Source organism: Rhyacophila brunnea, unplaced genomic scaffold, assembly GCF_057557595.1.
Source record: "Rhyacophila brunnea isolate RB1 unplaced genomic scaffold, BYU_Rbru_1.0 scaffold_8, whole genome shotgun sequence".
Lineage (NCBI taxonomy): Eukaryota > Metazoa > Arthropoda > Insecta > Trichoptera > Rhyacophilidae > Rhyacophila > Rhyacophila brunnea.
The window spans coordinates 41722719-41741792 of record NW_028233350.1 but is presented as its reverse complement, the minus strand read 5'-3'; the positions used below and the strand labels follow the sequence as shown (position 1 = coordinate 41741792).

The 19074-nt window shown below is 35.8% G+C and overlaps 1 protein-coding gene across 1 annotated transcript in view; it reads left to right on the top strand.

Annotated features, from left to right (window-relative positions):
• The first annotated feature begins 11906 nt into the window (after positions 1-11906).
• Positions 11907-19074, top strand: part of cad (caudal type homeobox) — a 68876-nt gene continuing 61708 nt past the window's right edge. Inside the window, exon 1 of the mRNA XM_085958505.1 lies at positions 11907-12437. Coding sequence (XP_085814631.1) covers positions 12134-12437 — 304 coding nt within the window. The 5' untranslated portion in view covers positions 11907-12133. The remainder of the gene's footprint in view (positions 12438-19074) is intronic.

Genomic DNA, 19074 nt, shown 5'->3' with positions numbered 1-19074 from the left:
CATTTCCAGTGACTGTTAAACGAAGTCCTTGTGTTTCCAGTTTTGTGATTGCTTCAGGTAAGAAAGAGAAATCAGTCTCGATCACAGTCCCTTTCTATCGTCGGGCTATTTATATATTTTTTAATACTGCCAACCTTTAATTTTATTTGAGCTTGAATTTGAGCACTTTTACGCCGTTTTGCATCCAAATGCAATGCGGTTTTTACGTGTTGTGAGATTTGAATTTTTTTCTCACATGTTATTCGTTTTCCACATGGCTTGCAAAACACAAATCCACTATCAATAGATAAGTCTGGTTCATTTTCCACCCACTGTCTTAAAAGAACACAAGTAGGTACAAGATTTCACTTTTGGCATTTTCAAATAATATAGGGATTTAACTTTGCCGACTGTGTATAATCTCACTTTTGACACGTAAACCATACGTAAACAATGACGATCATAGACTAATAATAATGTGACGATGTTGTCGGCTATCTAGTTAAGTTATATTTCGATAATAATAATTTAAAGAAACTAAAAATATAAATGCAAAACCCCTAAAATATGTATTAATTTATGAAATATGCACTAATCTCCGAAATATGCTCTAACGTCTCAAATATGCATTTATATGCACAATAAAATTTTATTTTTGGATTCTGTGTGTTTCCAAATGGATTTCTGTGCAACTCTCATAGCTGTGCATACACCCTAACAAAACATGCACTAGCATATAAATCCGGGCCCTAATTATTACATATAGGTTACATCGCATGTCTGTTCCCTTGGTTTTCGATGTAATAGAGTTTGCTAAAAACCTCAAATTAAAATGGGCTGGAGACATAGCTCTAAGAAAGGATAATCGTTGGACAAATTTAGTCATCCAGTGGTATCCAAGAGGTACATAACATCCACAAGGTAGACCTAGATACCACTGGAACGATGAAATGATTGCGGAATTTGCGGAAGTAGGTACGTGACAATCCAATGCACAGGACTGAGAGAAGTGTAATCAGCTTGGAGAGGCCTTCATCCAGCAGTGGATAGATTTAGGCTGATGATGATAATTATGATGACATAGGTATTGTTGGTTCACTTTTTTAAATTCATTAAGCCCTGCCTAAACCAAACTAAGTATTAGGTATTGATAACAAATATTATTAAGGAGGTATATCTATAAAATATCCAAAGTTATGTATAATTTTAGATATTTTATAGATGGACGAGTATTTGTTGACTATTATTTATTATGGCTTGGTTTCGCAGGGTTTAATTGAATTTTAAAAACTAACCAAAACCGTCTGTAAATAATTGTAATGAAAACAAATACGTATTCGTATTACTGACAAAGTTTAGTGTGCACTATTTATGGCTGATCTTAATAGCCTATCTCCACCCTTCGCCACTGCTAGGTAGGTATATATTTCGTGTGGTGAGAGAGCTGGTCGAATGATTGTCTTGTGATTAATTATTGTCCTTTCTCCTGTAAGTACATAATACTTATCTAAAATAGGTAAAGTAGGTAATGAATTCTCCAATGAGACAAGGAGGTCACGAGATTAAAATGTTTACGGCGTGGTCTATAATCTTGGAAACTCCATTTTCAACAAAGCTCAGACGTCGATTCAAGGGTTTCCCAATTGATTGTTGATCAGGAAGGAGTACATTTATTTTTCACAATAAAACTTCCATATTTTTCGAGAACATGAACAATACAATTATTATAGTTTTACTAACTAGGTAGTGAGTACCTACCTATATACTTATTAATTTATTTGATTGAGCGAACACAGTTTTTTTTTGCTTAAATTTTACTTAACTGTACGGTTATGAGGAATACGGCGGAAAACACATGTTGAAAATACCCGATATACTGGATTATTTGTTAGTTTAGGTTAGGTTAGGTTGGGTTAGGTTAGGTTAAGGTAGGTTAGGTTTGGTTAGGTTAACCTAACAAATAATCCAGGTTATTGGCTATTTTCAAAATGTGTTTTCCGCTGTATTCCTGATAAACGAACAGTACCCTATAAATAATAGAGTAAATGATACATTGAAATGAACTATTTGTTTTATTTTATCAATAATACTTGATGAGTTACACCATCACAAAGTTAAGTTGTCCAATCATAGCAACCTTACCCTAATAAGTTAAATTAAATATTAAAAGCAAGCAAAATTAAACCACAGAACAGAAATATGTATGTAGATATCGGTGGCGAAGGGTGGAGGTAGGCTGTTAAGATCCACCATGAATAGTGCACATTAAACTTTGTCAGTCATCCATAGGTATTATTGTTTTCATTGAAATAAGACTACATTTACAGATGGTGTTGGTTAGTTTTTGCACTTTTTCCTAGGTACACTGATCGCCTCTTTGCCTGGTTACCTCGCATAAAATTAGATCAAAATGAACTTCACTTGTATTAATATACCTGTGTTGTACCTACCTACCTACCTAATAGATAAATAAATAGATAATATGTAAAAAAAAAAAAAATTTGAATATCATTACCTAAGTAGGTAGTTACACAGCATCATTATCATCGTAGAGCTGGAGTGCAAAGCTAACTGGCTTTGCATTTCTATATTATTAGTCTGTTGAGGTAGGCATCTAAATAATTATTGATACAAACATTTGCAAAGTTAGCACCTAACCTAACCTAACCTAACATTTATTGTATATAACTAATTGTAGGTAATTAGGTTAATAATAATAAATCACTCATCGCCTACTAAATGTCTTTTTAATATGCAGGTTTGGATTTTCCCACATTATTTTTAACAAGCTAAAATTTGTTTGTGATTATTGATGCGGAGTTTACTTGAACCCCTTACTAATTATTGTATTTAGACAGCGACTAGTTAATCCGATTAGCCAAATGGTCTGCCACTAATGGTCTGCACTCTGCAGCCGTTGACCCGTTTGAAAATATAAGCTAAATTTGTATTGTACCCACTTAGGTAGTAGGTAATAGATATTTTTTATTTAACAACTTAAATTGCTATTCTTCTAGCATAACTCTGTCGTCGGTACTACAGATCCTTCAAAGTCAGACTATAAACACCGCTATGGAGAATATTACCTACATAGGTATTATGTATTAACTAAAATTACTAAAATATCTATTTACTGACATCACTGTATTACACGGTATAGTAGGCTATTTGGTAAAATCACCATTTCACTTCAAGACAGAAAACATGGACCCCATACGACCTACGTCATAATATAAAATGAAGAATTGCTAATTGAGGCCTATCTACGTTAGATGCCTATGCTACGTTTGGTCATATAGCCCATAGGGCTTCTGAGAGTTAAAGGCAAGAGAAAGGGAGAGGCTAGATGCTTTTGAAATGCGGTGCTGGAGACGGATGCTGAAAATATCATATAAACGCATGGCCCCCACTTCCTGAAGCGGGCCTACATGTCAGGATGTTTGACGGGCCCCTTCCTCCCCCAAGGGGCGGCACAGTAACCGTTTTTTTCCAGACGTATTCTGCAGGCACCAAACTAGAATACTCTAACCTTCGCACTGGATTAGCCAGTTCCTCACCGGCCATGGCAACTTCGCCGCCAGACTCCACGAGTTTGGCTTGATAGTAGGAGGGCCGGGTTGTACCTGCGGGCATGACCACCGAGATGTTCAACACATCCTCTGGGATTGCCCGCTTATGGAACTCGAACGAGCGGAGCTGTTTGCCAGGGTCCGTCTTCACACGGGCCCAATTAGTCATGGAGATCTGATAGCAACCGAGGCCAACTTTGCGGCATGCGTCGTATGGGGAGCGGGATAGTCCCGACTCTTCTGTAGACTCATCCATTTCAATTCGTAACATTCAGTATGCAGGTACACAAAACGCTTAAGGTGATTCATCAGTGAAACGGCAAATAAATGTTAACCATAGGCGCGACGAAATTTTGCACTCGCTCCCATTCAGAGAGAGAATGTAGAGCTGGACGTACGTCATTTTGCTTCGTGATGGCGACGGCCGTAATAATTCTTAAATCGTGTAAAGATGACTTAAAACGTTACCCATTTACTTTAAAAAGAAAACATGTCAATGAATATATTATTATTGTTACTGATAAAACAATAAACGGAACATTAAATGGACACATGTTGGATTTATAAGACAAATTATATTTGGTTTGACATGCCTCATTTGCACCCGCGACCCGCAATCCGCGCATCGCCTAGCGACGATCTTTTTAGACCGTGTCTCAACTAAGGTATGGCCTTTACATCAGCGGACAGCAGAGCCAGTCCAAAAAACAAAAAAAGATCTTTCTTAACTTTCTTATTTAAGCACTACGGTGCATGGTTGCAGCATCAGTCCCGTGCGGCTCCGTCTCGGGACGGAATGAGCACTTAAAATCACTTCTTTCAGACACGTTTAAAGCGTCATAAAAAGCGGCCGTGCATATACACGCCTGTGCATATATGACGGGTGGTGGTGGGAACTTTAACGGGCCCTTTCCCTATCGCTAAGGCTAAGAGCAGTATGGTGTCCTACACTAGTGTTTTCTAAATGGTATTCCGCGGAGCTTCAGGGCATATTATGAAGCACCGATAGCAACCCCTTTTTGTGGTAGTGGTAGCCAAGTAACTGGCCAAGTAAAATGTGCCCTTCGCCATTTTTGATAAATAGCTATTTTTATTAGTTAGATGATACACTAAAGATTATTATAAAATAAAATTCTACGCGTGAATTATCATTTAATTATAGGTTTTAGTCATGATATCATCGCACAGTCACATATTTTGAAATATTAAAACTTTTAAAGTAAAATAGCACCGCAGACGACTTTTTGACTATTAGAACAGATTTGTGGTGTGTTTATCTCATTTAACTATTCGACCCATTGCACCGGGCCCCACAAGCTAGAGCCCCATCTAAGCATACCAACGATTTCATAATCGGCAACGTCTAGATTCTAGATCTAAGTTATGCTTTCACCGGTTTAACCAATTTATTGGTCAAATAGCTCGCAGGGAGTCGGAGAGGACGAGAAAGACCTCCCTCCAGATGGACAGACTGAATATCAAGAATGCCATATTATGTTTCACACTGTCGAAGGCTCTGCGTGATCCTGTACCTACATATGCTCAGAGGGATTGTGTCAAGTAGTGGAGAAGACTTAGACGAGAAATTATCTGGGTTACGATCATCAGCCACGAAGAAGAGATAACTCACAGGGAGGTTGACACTTTGGAAACATTCATAGTAATTCGTCAAACGGAAGGTCGGAGAGGACGAGAAAGAGATTCATGTTTTATATTTATAGGTAGGTACACGTAGGTAGGTACGTGAGCACTGTACTGATAGCATACATCGGTACAGTAGAAGTCTGGGTAGTGTGGCACCCCCGTATGGACCCCATTTGGGGATGTCTCTGTGTATCTGGAGAGGCCCGAATCGGTATCAAACCCAACAAATAGTAAAGCGCTGATTACGAAAATAAATAATAATAACAGAGCCGAGCCGGCAATGCCGTAGATTATGACCGTTGAAATATTGCAACGTCGCCGTCTTTCGACAACGGCTCTCGTTGAAAATCGAAAACACAAGATGGCGGGCAGAACGCTACAAACAGCTAAATCGCGAACACGCCAATTTCGTCCTCCGTAAAATTAAATTATTAAAAATGTAACTATTATATAATATTAACTTAAATATACCTTGCCGTTTCCAAAACAATTCCGGTGTGTTATTTGTTCACCTCAACATCCCGAATCCAGACGAAAAACCATACTAAAAAATAAAAGTGACAGTTTGTTTTGCTATTCACTTACCAAAATGGAGGGAAATGATAGTAGGTACTTTTGAAGATAGGCTATTCCAGTTTAATACTTAGAACAATACTGTCATAAATACGTATGTAGGTAGGTACCTACCTCCATCGATCGACATTTTTGTTTTCCAAGATCGACGTTGTTGTTAACTTGCTCAATTTGACTGCCATTGAAGAGGTTCGCTTTTATGTCACAAAAACAGTTAAGGTAGGTATCATTACTTTTCCCTTTAAGACATACCTATACCTATCTTTAAATCTACTAGCAGCTTTCATCTGCAAGCTCCTGAATGATGTCCAGGAAGTCTTTTGGGTATGTATTTACCAAAGACAAAAGTGTCGTCTGCAAAGTGCAGGTAACTGAACTGAAGAATTCTTCATTAATTGTGATTCATCTGTTTTTCCAGTCACGTCGCCTAAATATAGGTAGGTAACTATCTTCCAAAGATCTATAGGACTATATGTAGGGATCTCAGAAATAATGGGAACTGAAATACCTAACAAGTGTGGAGAAACAGGCAACCGATCTCAAGTGTGGAAAATATGACATAAACTTAAACACGCGTCAGCAATGCGTCATACGTCGAATACTGACAACTGTTCCCGGCTTACGCAATGACGCTCGTTTAATATTGGTTTATTGAAGGTTGCAACACACACTATCGTACGTCCATAACGCTTTGTTCATTTTCGTAGGACACTCAAGCCCCTGCTTCAAAATGTAGTGTATTGGAATATAGCCTATCGGAATTCTATTTATTAATCTGTTTTGTGACTGTAGGTTATCAGTATGCATACGATACCTACACATTGACCACTCACTACATGACTACACAAATCCCAACAAAGATAACCTAATAGGTAGGTAGGGTAAGGTTGCTATGATTGGACCACTTAACTTTGTGATGGTGTAACTCATCAAATATTATTGATAAAATAAAACAAATTGTTCATTTCAATGTATTATTTACTTTATTATGTATACACTTAGCATCAGTCCAATAAAATTAGCCGTTTTCGAGATTTAACAGGAAAACCAAATTTTTGTTTGTTGCCGTCTTTGGACCTCATGCTCCTTGATTGGACTACTAGGTTTCTATCATTGGACTTTGAAAAAATAATAATAATTTACACACGTGGTCCAATCAAGGTGCTTTATAATAATATTTTATAAAAATGAAACAAAAATACATTTTAATAATAGTAGGTATCGTATATTATAATATAGACTGTGATTGTGATTATGCAGATAATTATTATTTATGTATTGCATAAAGGACAAATATATTTTTTTGCACCTTTATTAACGCAAGCGCAGACTTCGTGGATCCAGGCTTGACGCATTAGGCATTGTATCATATCCTCTACGGAACACTGGAGGCAGATTTTTCAAAACCATTTCTCAATATCTTTATTGCATTTTTGATTTGAAGTGTTTTTTTACTTTTCGCCTTTTGTTTCGGCGTCTTGATACTTGCTTGCTCCAAAGTCCTTTTATACGGTGACGATGTCAATTCCGTTGTGCGTTGTGCTTTACGACTTCTTTACAAGTAATTGTTGTACAATTTTTTTGATTGCTTCCATCTAATCTTCGTTTCAGTGTCGCTTTAGGAACTCCAAACATTCGACTTGCCGCGTTCAAACCTACTTATTTTTTCCTTAATGCCTGTACCTAATGCCAATGACATGCTGGGCTCATTCCAGGTTTTGTAATTCATTATAGAATGCAAAAAAGAATATAATGTGAAAAATGTTATAAAATCGTTCCCATGATTGGACCGGTCCAATGGTAGAGGTTACCCGTGGTCCAATGATAGCAACTACGGGTGCTGTCACAAAAACAAGTTTCACAAAAAAACCAAAGTTATAGCGTAACAACTATTATAATAGTTGCAAATAGTAATAAATTACCTAATATAATTGATATAAGTACAACCAAATATAGATAATGGAATCATAGTTTTATTAGTTTTAGTTTTACTCGATTATTATATTTTAAGCACGATGAACACACTAACGAACGTAACTCATTTACCACGTCCAAGACGAGACTGAAATAAGAGAGGCCCGGAAGAGGCATGGAAAGCTTGCTTTGTGAGGTCACTGATGGTTTCTAACTTCTTTTATTTCTGATATAACTACGTGTTCCAATGAAAGCGCTGGTCCAATGATCGCAACCTTCCCCTATCTACTATTATCGGTGGGTAGTTATGTACCCATTTAAATTCAAATTAATGTTGGTTCTGTACTTTTAAACAGAATCGTTTTTTGCAATGACACGGGTGGCAAAAAGGTAGGTACAACACTTAAAACAGTTATAATGATATCTACCTACCTACCTAAATAGTGATTATTAATCTCATTACAGTCGCAGATAGGCCAAGATGTGAGCCTTCAATGTAATAAGGGCTTTCACGTAAGAATCAAAAATGTCCAATAACATAACGGGTAGGTACCTACCCTACTCTTTAAGGGTAGAATTTTCATTTGTTTGCCAATTACTTTACGATGTCAGCTTACTGTAAAAATATCAATTTTCTTAGAAGCCTTACGATGGTGGTACATAATTAAACTTTCTTCCGTTTGTCGGCAAGTTAGTGGATGCATTTTTTTTATTAGGGTGCTAAAAAGTTTGCAAACTCTTACAACATCCCTTCAAGGGGCACAACCAAGGCCTGAACAAAAACGATGCATGAGTACGAGTGAGAAAGTATTCGGCACCCTTACAATCTCTGCGACACGCGCTAGAGTAAGATAAAAGGTCTACATATCTGTGAGCTAGTTTCCAAAACTATCGCCATCAAATCGGGGCGAAACGCTTCACATAGCGTCGATAACTTACGAGCTCGAGTTGCTAAAATTGATATTTTTTGTGTTAAACATAAAGTCAATGGTAAATATTTTTAGTTAATTAAGTAGAAAAGATGGTTCTGTGTGTTGTCTTAAAATGTGGTAGCCGTACTGACAAGCAAGAAGATGGTATTACGTTTCATAGGTAAGTTGATACATGTTTATGATAATTTATTTGTATTTTATTATATATTTTAATATCAGTGACCTAGTGTTTCTTTAAAATAACTTAAATTATGGATATCTTTACCTAATGGTTGCATTTTGACCGCTTAAAAATACTATATAACGTATAAAAATAGAAAATTATATTTTAATTCTGAGCGTCTAGTGCGAGCACTTTGGGCGAGCACTAGCGAAATGGTCTATGGTCTCGAACATTTGTAGACGAATGCGTTCGCTCGCACACAAACCAAACGCAAGGCACGCAGCTTCATTTAGCAATGCAATGGGTGGCGTCTAGATGTATCTATAGTCTAAGGGCACAACATAATAAAAATATCACCCACGGCTGGTAAAATAGTATCTACCTATACTTATACCAGTGGCTAAGGGTGGAGGTAGGTACGCCATAAATAGGGCACACTAAAGTATTGAAGTGAGTAAATGACATTTTGTTTTCATTGAAATAAGATTACAATTTACAGATGACGTTGGTTAGTTTTTAAAATTCAATTAAACCCTGGGAAAAAGCCATAGGTATTAAGTTAATTGTCAAAAAAATACTCGTCAATCTATAAAATAAGTAAGTACCTATCTAAAATTATGCAATTAAATCATACAGTGGCGCACCCAGGAGGGAAGGGGGGGGGAGAGGCCCTGGCACCCCCCAGAAATGAAAATTATCTGAATGATTTTAAACATTGAAATTGAAAGCCAATAAACTATACCTTTGGGCTTAGACAAATAAAAACACGGCAAAAAAATGATTAGTAATAATTCTCCAGCACCCTTTTTAGGAAAATTTCTTAGATTTAAATTTCTAACACAAAAATTTCAACACTAATGTCAGGGTTTTTTAGAAACACGCATTTTGTTTTATAGATAGAATAATATTTTTTATCTATTATAGTTTGGCTTAGGCAAGGCTAATGAATTAAAAAAAAGAACCAACAATATGTGTAATAGGTGGGTATATTTATGATTTATGTTACCTATATACCTACCTATTCTTAATCCCACGAAAACAAGTTAAATATATGTGCACAATTTGGTCGTATCGCCCAAATATATCAAAACTATTATGGTTTGGCATAGGCAGGGCTTAATTGATTTTTAAAAACTAACCAACACTGTCTGTAAATAATTGTAGTCTTAGTTCAATAAAAACAAAAGTATGATTAACAAAGTTTAGTGTGCACTATTTATGGCGGATCTAGACAGCCTACTTCCGCCCTTCGCTACTGCTATAATATACCTACCCACCAGTGGCGTGCGGTGCATCGAAGCTGTGGATGCGGCGCATGCATTAATAATAATTGTTATTTCAAGATATTCATATGATAGCAGTGTCGAAGGGTGGAGGTAGGCTGTATCTGACATAAATAGTGCACATTAAACTTTTATTAGTCATCCTACTAACCTACCTATTTGTTTTCATTTAACTAATAATACAAAGTGTAGGTCGATGGTACTAATAGTTTCTAAGATTCAATTAAACCCTCTCTAAACCAAACCATCACCCCGGAGGTAGGCTATGAAGATACGGGTACCTACCTACTTAGGTACCTACACCTTGTCAATCATACTGTCATTACTTAGGTACCTTTCATACTACCTACCCCTGCATAAACCAAACCATAATAGATAAAAAATATTTTATAGATAGACGAATATTTTCTTAGTAGGTAGGTATTAGGTATGACTTGGTTTACGCAGTGTTTAATTTAATTTTAAAAACTAACCAATACTACATATGATGTGCATTTTGTAGCTTCATTTCCTAAGTCAGTGTTCTTAAACCTTTTATCTTCTTAAATCTTATGTTTTAAAATTACAACTTTTGGTTAGTGCCACATCTGCTGCTGTTTCTTTGTAAGCAAATTTGATATACCTACATATCTTCGTGGTTGTAGCATTGTTTCTGAGAGACGAAGCACTGCATTAAGAGCCCACCTCCACCCATCGCCACTGATATATAAGTAGGTATATTAGAAGGTACTTTGGTGGGCAGCTACTTTATAAACCCCTCCATACAAAGGTTTGACGCCATGGTCGCCATGCAACATGCAAACGCTCCTTGCGTCGACACAGAAAAGACATTAATTTAAATCCAAAAATTAACTCGCGGCATGCACATAAATTACCTTCATGTTTATACCTCAGATACTCATCTAAAAATCATAAATTATTATTCCAATGGTCATTTTAATTTACTCCATAATATGCCGTAAGTCCAGAGAAATAAAATTAAGCTACACACAGGTGGCGATCGTTTACGGCGGTTTGATTGGTCCCTCGGCCATCGTCTGCGATGCTGGGCGGCCATGATGGCATTAGCGCGATCCCATTGGCGGGATATTTAGCGGGGTACCGCCTATTCCTTTTTTGAATATCGCCCGTGGTAGGGATGCCAGATAAGACGTTGCGTGGAAAAGTTTTGTATGCGGGCAACGTCAGACGCACTGGTGGTGCCACATAGTGACGAAATTTCACGACGACTCCGGGGTGACTTTTACGCGGGCAGGTAGACGGGACTTTCTTCACGTGTCAAACGGGACAGCTCGCAAACAGTTTCAGTTGTCAAAGATTTATCGTTTTGGCAGCATATCGCTCGACCTGTCCCCCCAAAATAAAGTTAAAAGTGCAAAAATAATAAATCAATACAAAATAAAGTGATTATTATTTAATTAACAATAATTATTTTCTTATGACAGTTAAATTTTATTTTAATTAAATCAATAACAGTGTTGTGCTATATTTAAATTGAGCAAATAATTAATAGATCATAAAAGTGTCATTAACATTATTTTAATATTTATACACAATATAAGTACCTACCTACCATTAACTGCTACTTACCTACATAATTATTTAATTTATTATGTGTTTGGTAAAATAATACAAGCTTTATAAATCACCTAATTGAATCTAATTAATCAGATACCTACTATTTAAATTACCTGAGTAGGTATTAAAATTTAGCTCATTCTTTTGTCATTGTTTAGACAAATATAAAATAAACGAACTGCATATACCAAACTATTATTTAATGAATTCAATATTGGTTACCTAAGTAAATAATTCGTTTTTTTATTGAAACGATTGCAATTGTAGTGAACAGTGGTTTCAAAGTGTGAGTTAAAAATAGGTGAATCAAATTAATAAATCATGCAGTTTTGATTATTTATTAAACATTTTTTTTCCAATGAAATTACGAGACTGTTCAGACAATGAACTAAATTAATAATTTAGATTAATATTAGTTATTAGGTCATAGGTATAAAGTGTTTGAAGAACAGTGTTTATAACAGTGGTGGAATCCGCTAAACTCAGTGAAAACCAACGATGGTGTCATACTACAATCCGCTAGGGGTGTACCAGAAGGGTGGCGGAGGGCAATGCGGGCATGGGGGCTGGTACCAGCCTCCGATGCTGGAGGAGGGTGGTACGCCCTGGCACGCGGCTCATGCTGCCCATGCCGCGGCGCACGGCCACGTTTGGCAGAGTGCCGTGGATTGGATCCCTACCGACAGGCCTCAAAGCGCCCCCGTTAGCCCTAGGGCCGGATCTCCGGTACATAGACCCGCGCCCCCGAGGAGTCCTTACGAATGGATGAAGAAACCCAGTTATCAGAGCCAGCCTAATCCAGGTGAGATTGAACAATGTTTTGCACGGTTTTTGGTGTCGTAGCAACGCTGTTTATTTGTAATTCTTATTTTTCAGGTTGTTAAGTTTGTTATTAGGTATCTACCAGTTGCGAAGGGTGGAGATGGCTGTTAAGATCTGCCATAAATAGTGCACCGTAAACTTCAGTCATCTTGTTTGTTTTTATTGAATCAAGCTACAATAATTTATTTACAGACGGTGTTGGTTAGTTTTTAAAATTATATTAATCCCTGCCTAGCCAAACCATAATAGTTGTGATTTATTTTGTTCGATATAACAAAATTGTGCACTATTTTTCATTCATACTTATTTGTTTTCGTTGGATTTAGATCATGGGTGGCCAACCTTTTCAGCAGCCGGGCCAGATTCTAAAAATGAGATTTCCTACCGGGCCGCACAACCGATGTTTTTTAAACTGTTCATCTCAACATATTACACAATGTTCATTTGTAAATTTTCCGGTAATAAATTCACGTCTACGGAGAATGGCGTTGCAAATTCAGCAAAAAGTACACGGTGCTTTTTAAAATCTTGAGCCAAAATCCAATCTCAATTTGCGAAATTAGCACATCTAGCGGCAGCATTTGATATTATTTTTATTTTCTCTCTGCTCCGCGGGCCTCGGGTTGGCCACCCATGATTTAGATACATATTACCTACATATTGGTATTGTTCGTAATTTTTTTGACTGTCTTAGACAAACTATAATTGGTAGGTATATAAAAATATTATTCTATCTACCAATAAAATATCCAATGTTATGTATGATTTAATTGCATAATTTTTGATATTTTATAGATAGACGAGTATTTTTTGAGTAGGTAATATCTATATTATGACTTGGTTTTCACAGGGTTTGATTGAATTAACCAACCAACACCACCTGTAAATTTATTATAGTTTTATTTCAATAAAAACAAATATACTTACGTATGACTGACAAAGTTTAGTGTGCACTATTTATGGTGGATCTTAACAGCCTACCTATAACCTTCGCCACTGCTATCTACTAGTCATCGATGCCAAGTAAATATTATAATAGGTAGTTACATGAACTTTTAGAAATATAGGAACCTAGGCCTCTAGTCGACGTAGAGAATTTTCTAGCTCAGTGCACCCGAATTAGCAGGTGCCTAAAAAAATAATTTATTGCTGAGGAGTAGTCTTTTATAAAATGCCACGCATCAACAGCACGAAGGCTGGTATTCACCATGGGCAAGAGATTTAATGTCCTCGTGGGAAAATGCGGCTTGCAAAGACATTGCACACATACTGATACAAGATACAATGCCCTAAATTTGAAATTTTATAATCCTTAAGGGGGGACATGCTCGTCGAAGGTAAAAATTGAGTTTTTATTGTATTTTCAAACCATGATCCTGGACACTCCTTAAACGTTGTAGATAATCTATTTATATAATTTTAAAGCCTTATTATTCTTTATAGTTATTTTAAACATTTGATGACTGCATGAAGTATTTTTGTTACATAAAATAGTATTCTTTTAAACCTCTCGCTCTAATGTTTTAGAATATAGTCATATTTCGGTACAGAACTGTGCAGCGGTGTTAAGATTTTTTACATTTATTAATTTTTAAACGCATTTATAAAATCATTAGTATAATTTATTACGAGATAATTTTTGTAAAATATTCACGATAAAAAATTATATTGATAATCTCTGTGATCCCAAATTTGACAAGAATTAGGCATTTTATTATTCAAAAAATCGGCAAGATTAACACATTTGAAGATAATTCTAAAGATATTTATTATAAGCTATGTCCTTGACCATTCAAGTGTGATAAACATCTTATGAATAATGATTGCTTTATAATAATTATTGACCTAAGAAGAAGGTGGTGTTTTTTTGAAATACGCCATTTCTTTTGTCATTCCCTAGTGGTTAAACTACAACATACGGCCGTAGCCATAAAATGACAAACTATAATTAAAGTAGGAAGTAAAATTATGTTAACGCGCGTGTTTGAACATGTACCTAACCGAATTTTTTTTTATTTTTTTTTAAACGGTACATGTTCAAACACGCGCGTCAATATCATTTTACTCCCTACTTCAATTAGAGTTTGTCAATTTATGGCTACGGCCGTATGTTGTAGCTTAACCACTAGGGAATGACAAAAGAAATGGCGTATTTCAAAAAAACACTACCTTATTCTTAGGTCAATAATTATTATAAAGCAATCATTATTCATAAGATGTTTATCACACTTGAATGGTCAAAGACATAGCTTATAATAAATATCTTTAGAATTATCTTCAAATGTGTTGATCTTGCCGATTTTTTGAATAATAAAATGCCTAATTCTTGTCAAATTTGGGATCACAGAGATTATCAATATAATTTTTTATCGTGAATATTTTACAAAAATTATCTCGTAATAAATTATGCTAATGGTTTTATAAATGCGTTTAAAAAATAATAAATGTAAAAAATCTTAACACCACTGCACAGTTATGTACCGAAATATGACTATATTCTAAAACATTAGAGCGAGAGGTTTAAAAGAATACTATTTTATGTAACAAAAATACTTCATGCAGTTATCAAATGTTTAAAATAAGTATAAAGGATAATAAGGCTTCAAAATTATATAAATAGATCATCTACAACGTTTAAGGAGTGTCCAGGATCATGGTTTGAATATACAATAAAAACTCAATTTTGACCTTCGACGAGCATGTCCCCCCTTAAATGAGACGTCCCAAACTTAATCAATGTGCTTGCCTCATTCAAGCATCAAATCGTTTTACCTACATATTTATGATAATTAAGTATGTAAAAGAGATAGATAACTTACATAGGTTGAGATAGATAGAATATGAAATGATGACGAATACCTAAATAAAGATAGACATGACGTCTAAACTGTGTTTGTTACACTTTCGCGGAAGGATTATTTGTCTTAGCAGAATGGAATTACATCGATGGAGTAATAATACTGATTACTGAGATTTGTTTATAAAATTTTAGCCTGCAGGCCTATGGACCCATTAATAGGCCTACCCCTTATATTCCTAATTACACCATGCAATAATAGCGAAATTATCCAAATTTCTCCGCGGCGACAAAAATCGGATGCGCTCAACACCTCAAATGATCCTGTGAAGTACCTACAGTTTGCGGTGTCTTATTGCGGACGTGAACATCTCTTCACATAGTTTTCTATATTGTCTGTATTTTTTTTAGCTTTGTTTTGTTTAACTATATATTTATTAGGTAATTAGAATCGTTTATTTTCCCCCCGCCCACCGTGCTCCTCTCAACCCATTATAAAGTCTCTAACATACCTATGTAGTTGTGTGTGGTGACCTCAGTCTTGGGTATCTGCTACTGAGACATTCCTAGGCTTAAAAAACTGCTAATGATTCACATCCAATGGTGGAACCCAGTGACGTCCCAAGACAAAATGCCGCCCCTAGGCAGCAGCGCCAAAATGCCGCCGCATTTTTTATCATCCTTTCGTGGCTCTAATATCTAAGAAATGTGTTATATGGGTACATTACTAACAAAATATATACCACTACATCTAATTTAAATGCCACCTCTACTTCAATAGACAATAGTCCACGGTTTCAGATACATTTAAAAATACACCTGACACCTTTCAAAACTCGCGAGTGACTGGCAAAAATATTTGTATAAATTAATTAGGTAAGGTTGTACCTACCTACCTATAATTCAAATATAATTCGCAAAACTACACGTGTCATTGCTGGTCATCAAGGACGTGACGTCCAAGGACGACGGACGTAAACTAGACATCGCGAACCCGAAAAAAATACAGTCCTGTTAAACCTTTATACATTTTGTTTCCAATCAGTGAGCTGAATTTTTTAAAGGAAAGTTATTTCTGTCATTGCTATGTTTAGGGACTTATTTATATATGTACCTAATTATTCTCTTTGATTTGCCGCCCTTCGAGTAACTGCCGCCCCCAAGCGATGCTCAATCTGCCCACCCTCACGGGACGTTACTGGTAGAACCTCATAATTGCTTGATGAAGACCGAGCGTGGTGAGGGGCGGTTGGTTCTGTAGTAATAATACTTATGTACCTGACTAATATCTATAGGGAGAGGTAATCTACGTTTTCCTTCTTGTATAAGTGTCTATAGTCTATAATATGATTAATAATGGTAACTCACAATGGTTTTAATAAAAAGAACATAGGTAAGGTACCTAAGTCCTACTTAGGTACCTACCTACTTACAGAAAAGTGTATGTAAAGTTAAAAAACCAATTTTAGGCATTAAACAATGAAAATTAAAAAAAATGCGATAACAAAGATAATAATATTACCTAGATACAATAGTAAGAATTTGGGTAGGTACCTACCTACCTTAAATTTTATCACTAAAAATACCAGATTTTTAATACGCAAAGTATCATAATTTTTTTTCTCTTATAAGGTTGCCAATATGGTTAGCCACTTGCTTTTGAAAAACAATACTTACCTAAGTAGATACCAATATTATATTTGACTCCACTTCAAACCTGCGACCCACGACATCATAATAAGCTGATGCGTTAGCCGCTCGCCTGTCGTGTGCTTATTATTTAATTTCAAAAAAAACAGACAAATACAGCAAAAATCTTTAAATTGACATAAGTACACAATATAATATGTACCTAACATTTAAACCTAACAAAATATAATTTGTACCTAACGATTAAACAGTCTATATGAAAAAATTGCCTCTGTGATCCGATATTTAAGCCTACCTAATATACCTATTACCTACGGTGGGTATATACCTACCTAGTACAATAGTAGTTAGGTATGTTGTCAGGATTTTTTATACTTCGATTATTTTTTAAACTGCAATGCTAATGATGTGACCGCATCGTCTGCTTCACGGAAAACCATCACTACTCTCAACAGTTCTAATATTATTGCATTCGTCCCTTCATTCGCCGACCATTATAATGTGCCCCAACTGCGCAACGCATGACCTGCCTACCCCCACGGGACGTCACTGAGTCCGACCCTAGTCTAAATTGAAACGATGTGCTCCAGCGAACCGGTAGTTAGATTGTTGATCCGTAACCTGGTGAAGACATCTTGTGGTTGCTTTATTTTCTTCAAGCGTAAAAACCTTGTAATAAAAGATGGCGGCTTGTTGCATATAGCTTCGATTACTTATTATGAGTTTGGTGCTTATAATGCAATGGTTATCTAACTCTTCACGGATATGTTCTTCTATCCATGTGTCACATTTTATCAGTGGCAAAGGGTACTTTTCTTAAGAGCAAAGAGAAAAATAATGACACAGGTGTGATATAATAAGATATACCAATGCATCGTTATCTCGCTAGTTGGCAGCACTGCTGTTCGCGCCAAAATTGTGCATTTTAAACATTTCAGCGCAAGTATAGAATAGTCAATAGACCGGAGACCCACCGAAGTAAATTAATTGCTTGAGCAACCATACATCGACGATAATAATGATTGTAGGTACTTATAATATATCCAACCAATCAATCAACATAAACATTCAATTGCAATTATTTCTAAGTTCTGTTTCTTCATGTTCTGTTTATTCTTGAAACCATCCAATAGGTACCATTCTAAAAACTGCACACTCAACCAGCCAGCTGCCAGAATTATATGAAAAAAAAACTTGTAATTAAGAGGTGTGTCTACTTAATATACAACAATTAAGTAAATATTTTAATTACCTACACGACGCCTAATTAGTAAAATAAATTAACACTGGACGTGAAGGAATAATTATTCATAAATAATAATAATCTTTTCGGAAACACTTTTAATCTTAATTATTACTCCAATTTATCATTTTAATATATAATCTTGTCTGTGGAGAGTACACAAAGGAATGAAATATTTTGTGAATAAACATTTTTATCTCGCACCCACACGACACCTCAGATTTTATCTCTTTTCTTCTTTTCTCTTATCACGACTCTCTGCGTATTTTGTTATCTCGCTATATTATGTAGGTACTGCACGAAAGAAGTCTCCACTAAGGTTTACAGTACCGGGATCCCGGGGCGGATTTTTTATTTGACCTAATCCCTTAATGGAAGGTTTTGAATGATTAATTAATACAAATAAGTATAAATACTACACTACACTGTAAGATTGAGGTAGCTAGGCCGTGGAGATTTGATATAAATAGTGCACACTAAACTTTGTCGATAATACTTAATTGTTTTCATTGAAATAAGAATAGTGGTTAGTTTTTAAAATTGAATTAAATCTTGCCTAGACCAAACAATGACATTAACATGGACGAAGCATCTGGAAAAAAATAACACTCACTTTTTTGTCGGGTCTGCCGAATGGCATAATCTGTTCTAACGCCATTACAATAAAGGTGATATTGCTATAAATTCCCGATGCGTGATATCGCATAATGGAGATTGCGTGACGTCTACCTATACATGTGCGAATGTCGCTATGCGCAAATGTACTTGCTAGCTACTGTATTGAGTGCGTTGTCCATTAATAATGTCATTGAGACCAAACCATAATAGCAGATGTAGGTTCGACAAAAATAATGAACACTTTGACAGTGATTTCTTCGTATTTGTTTTCATTGAATTAAGAATACTAATCGTAGATAGTTTTTAAAA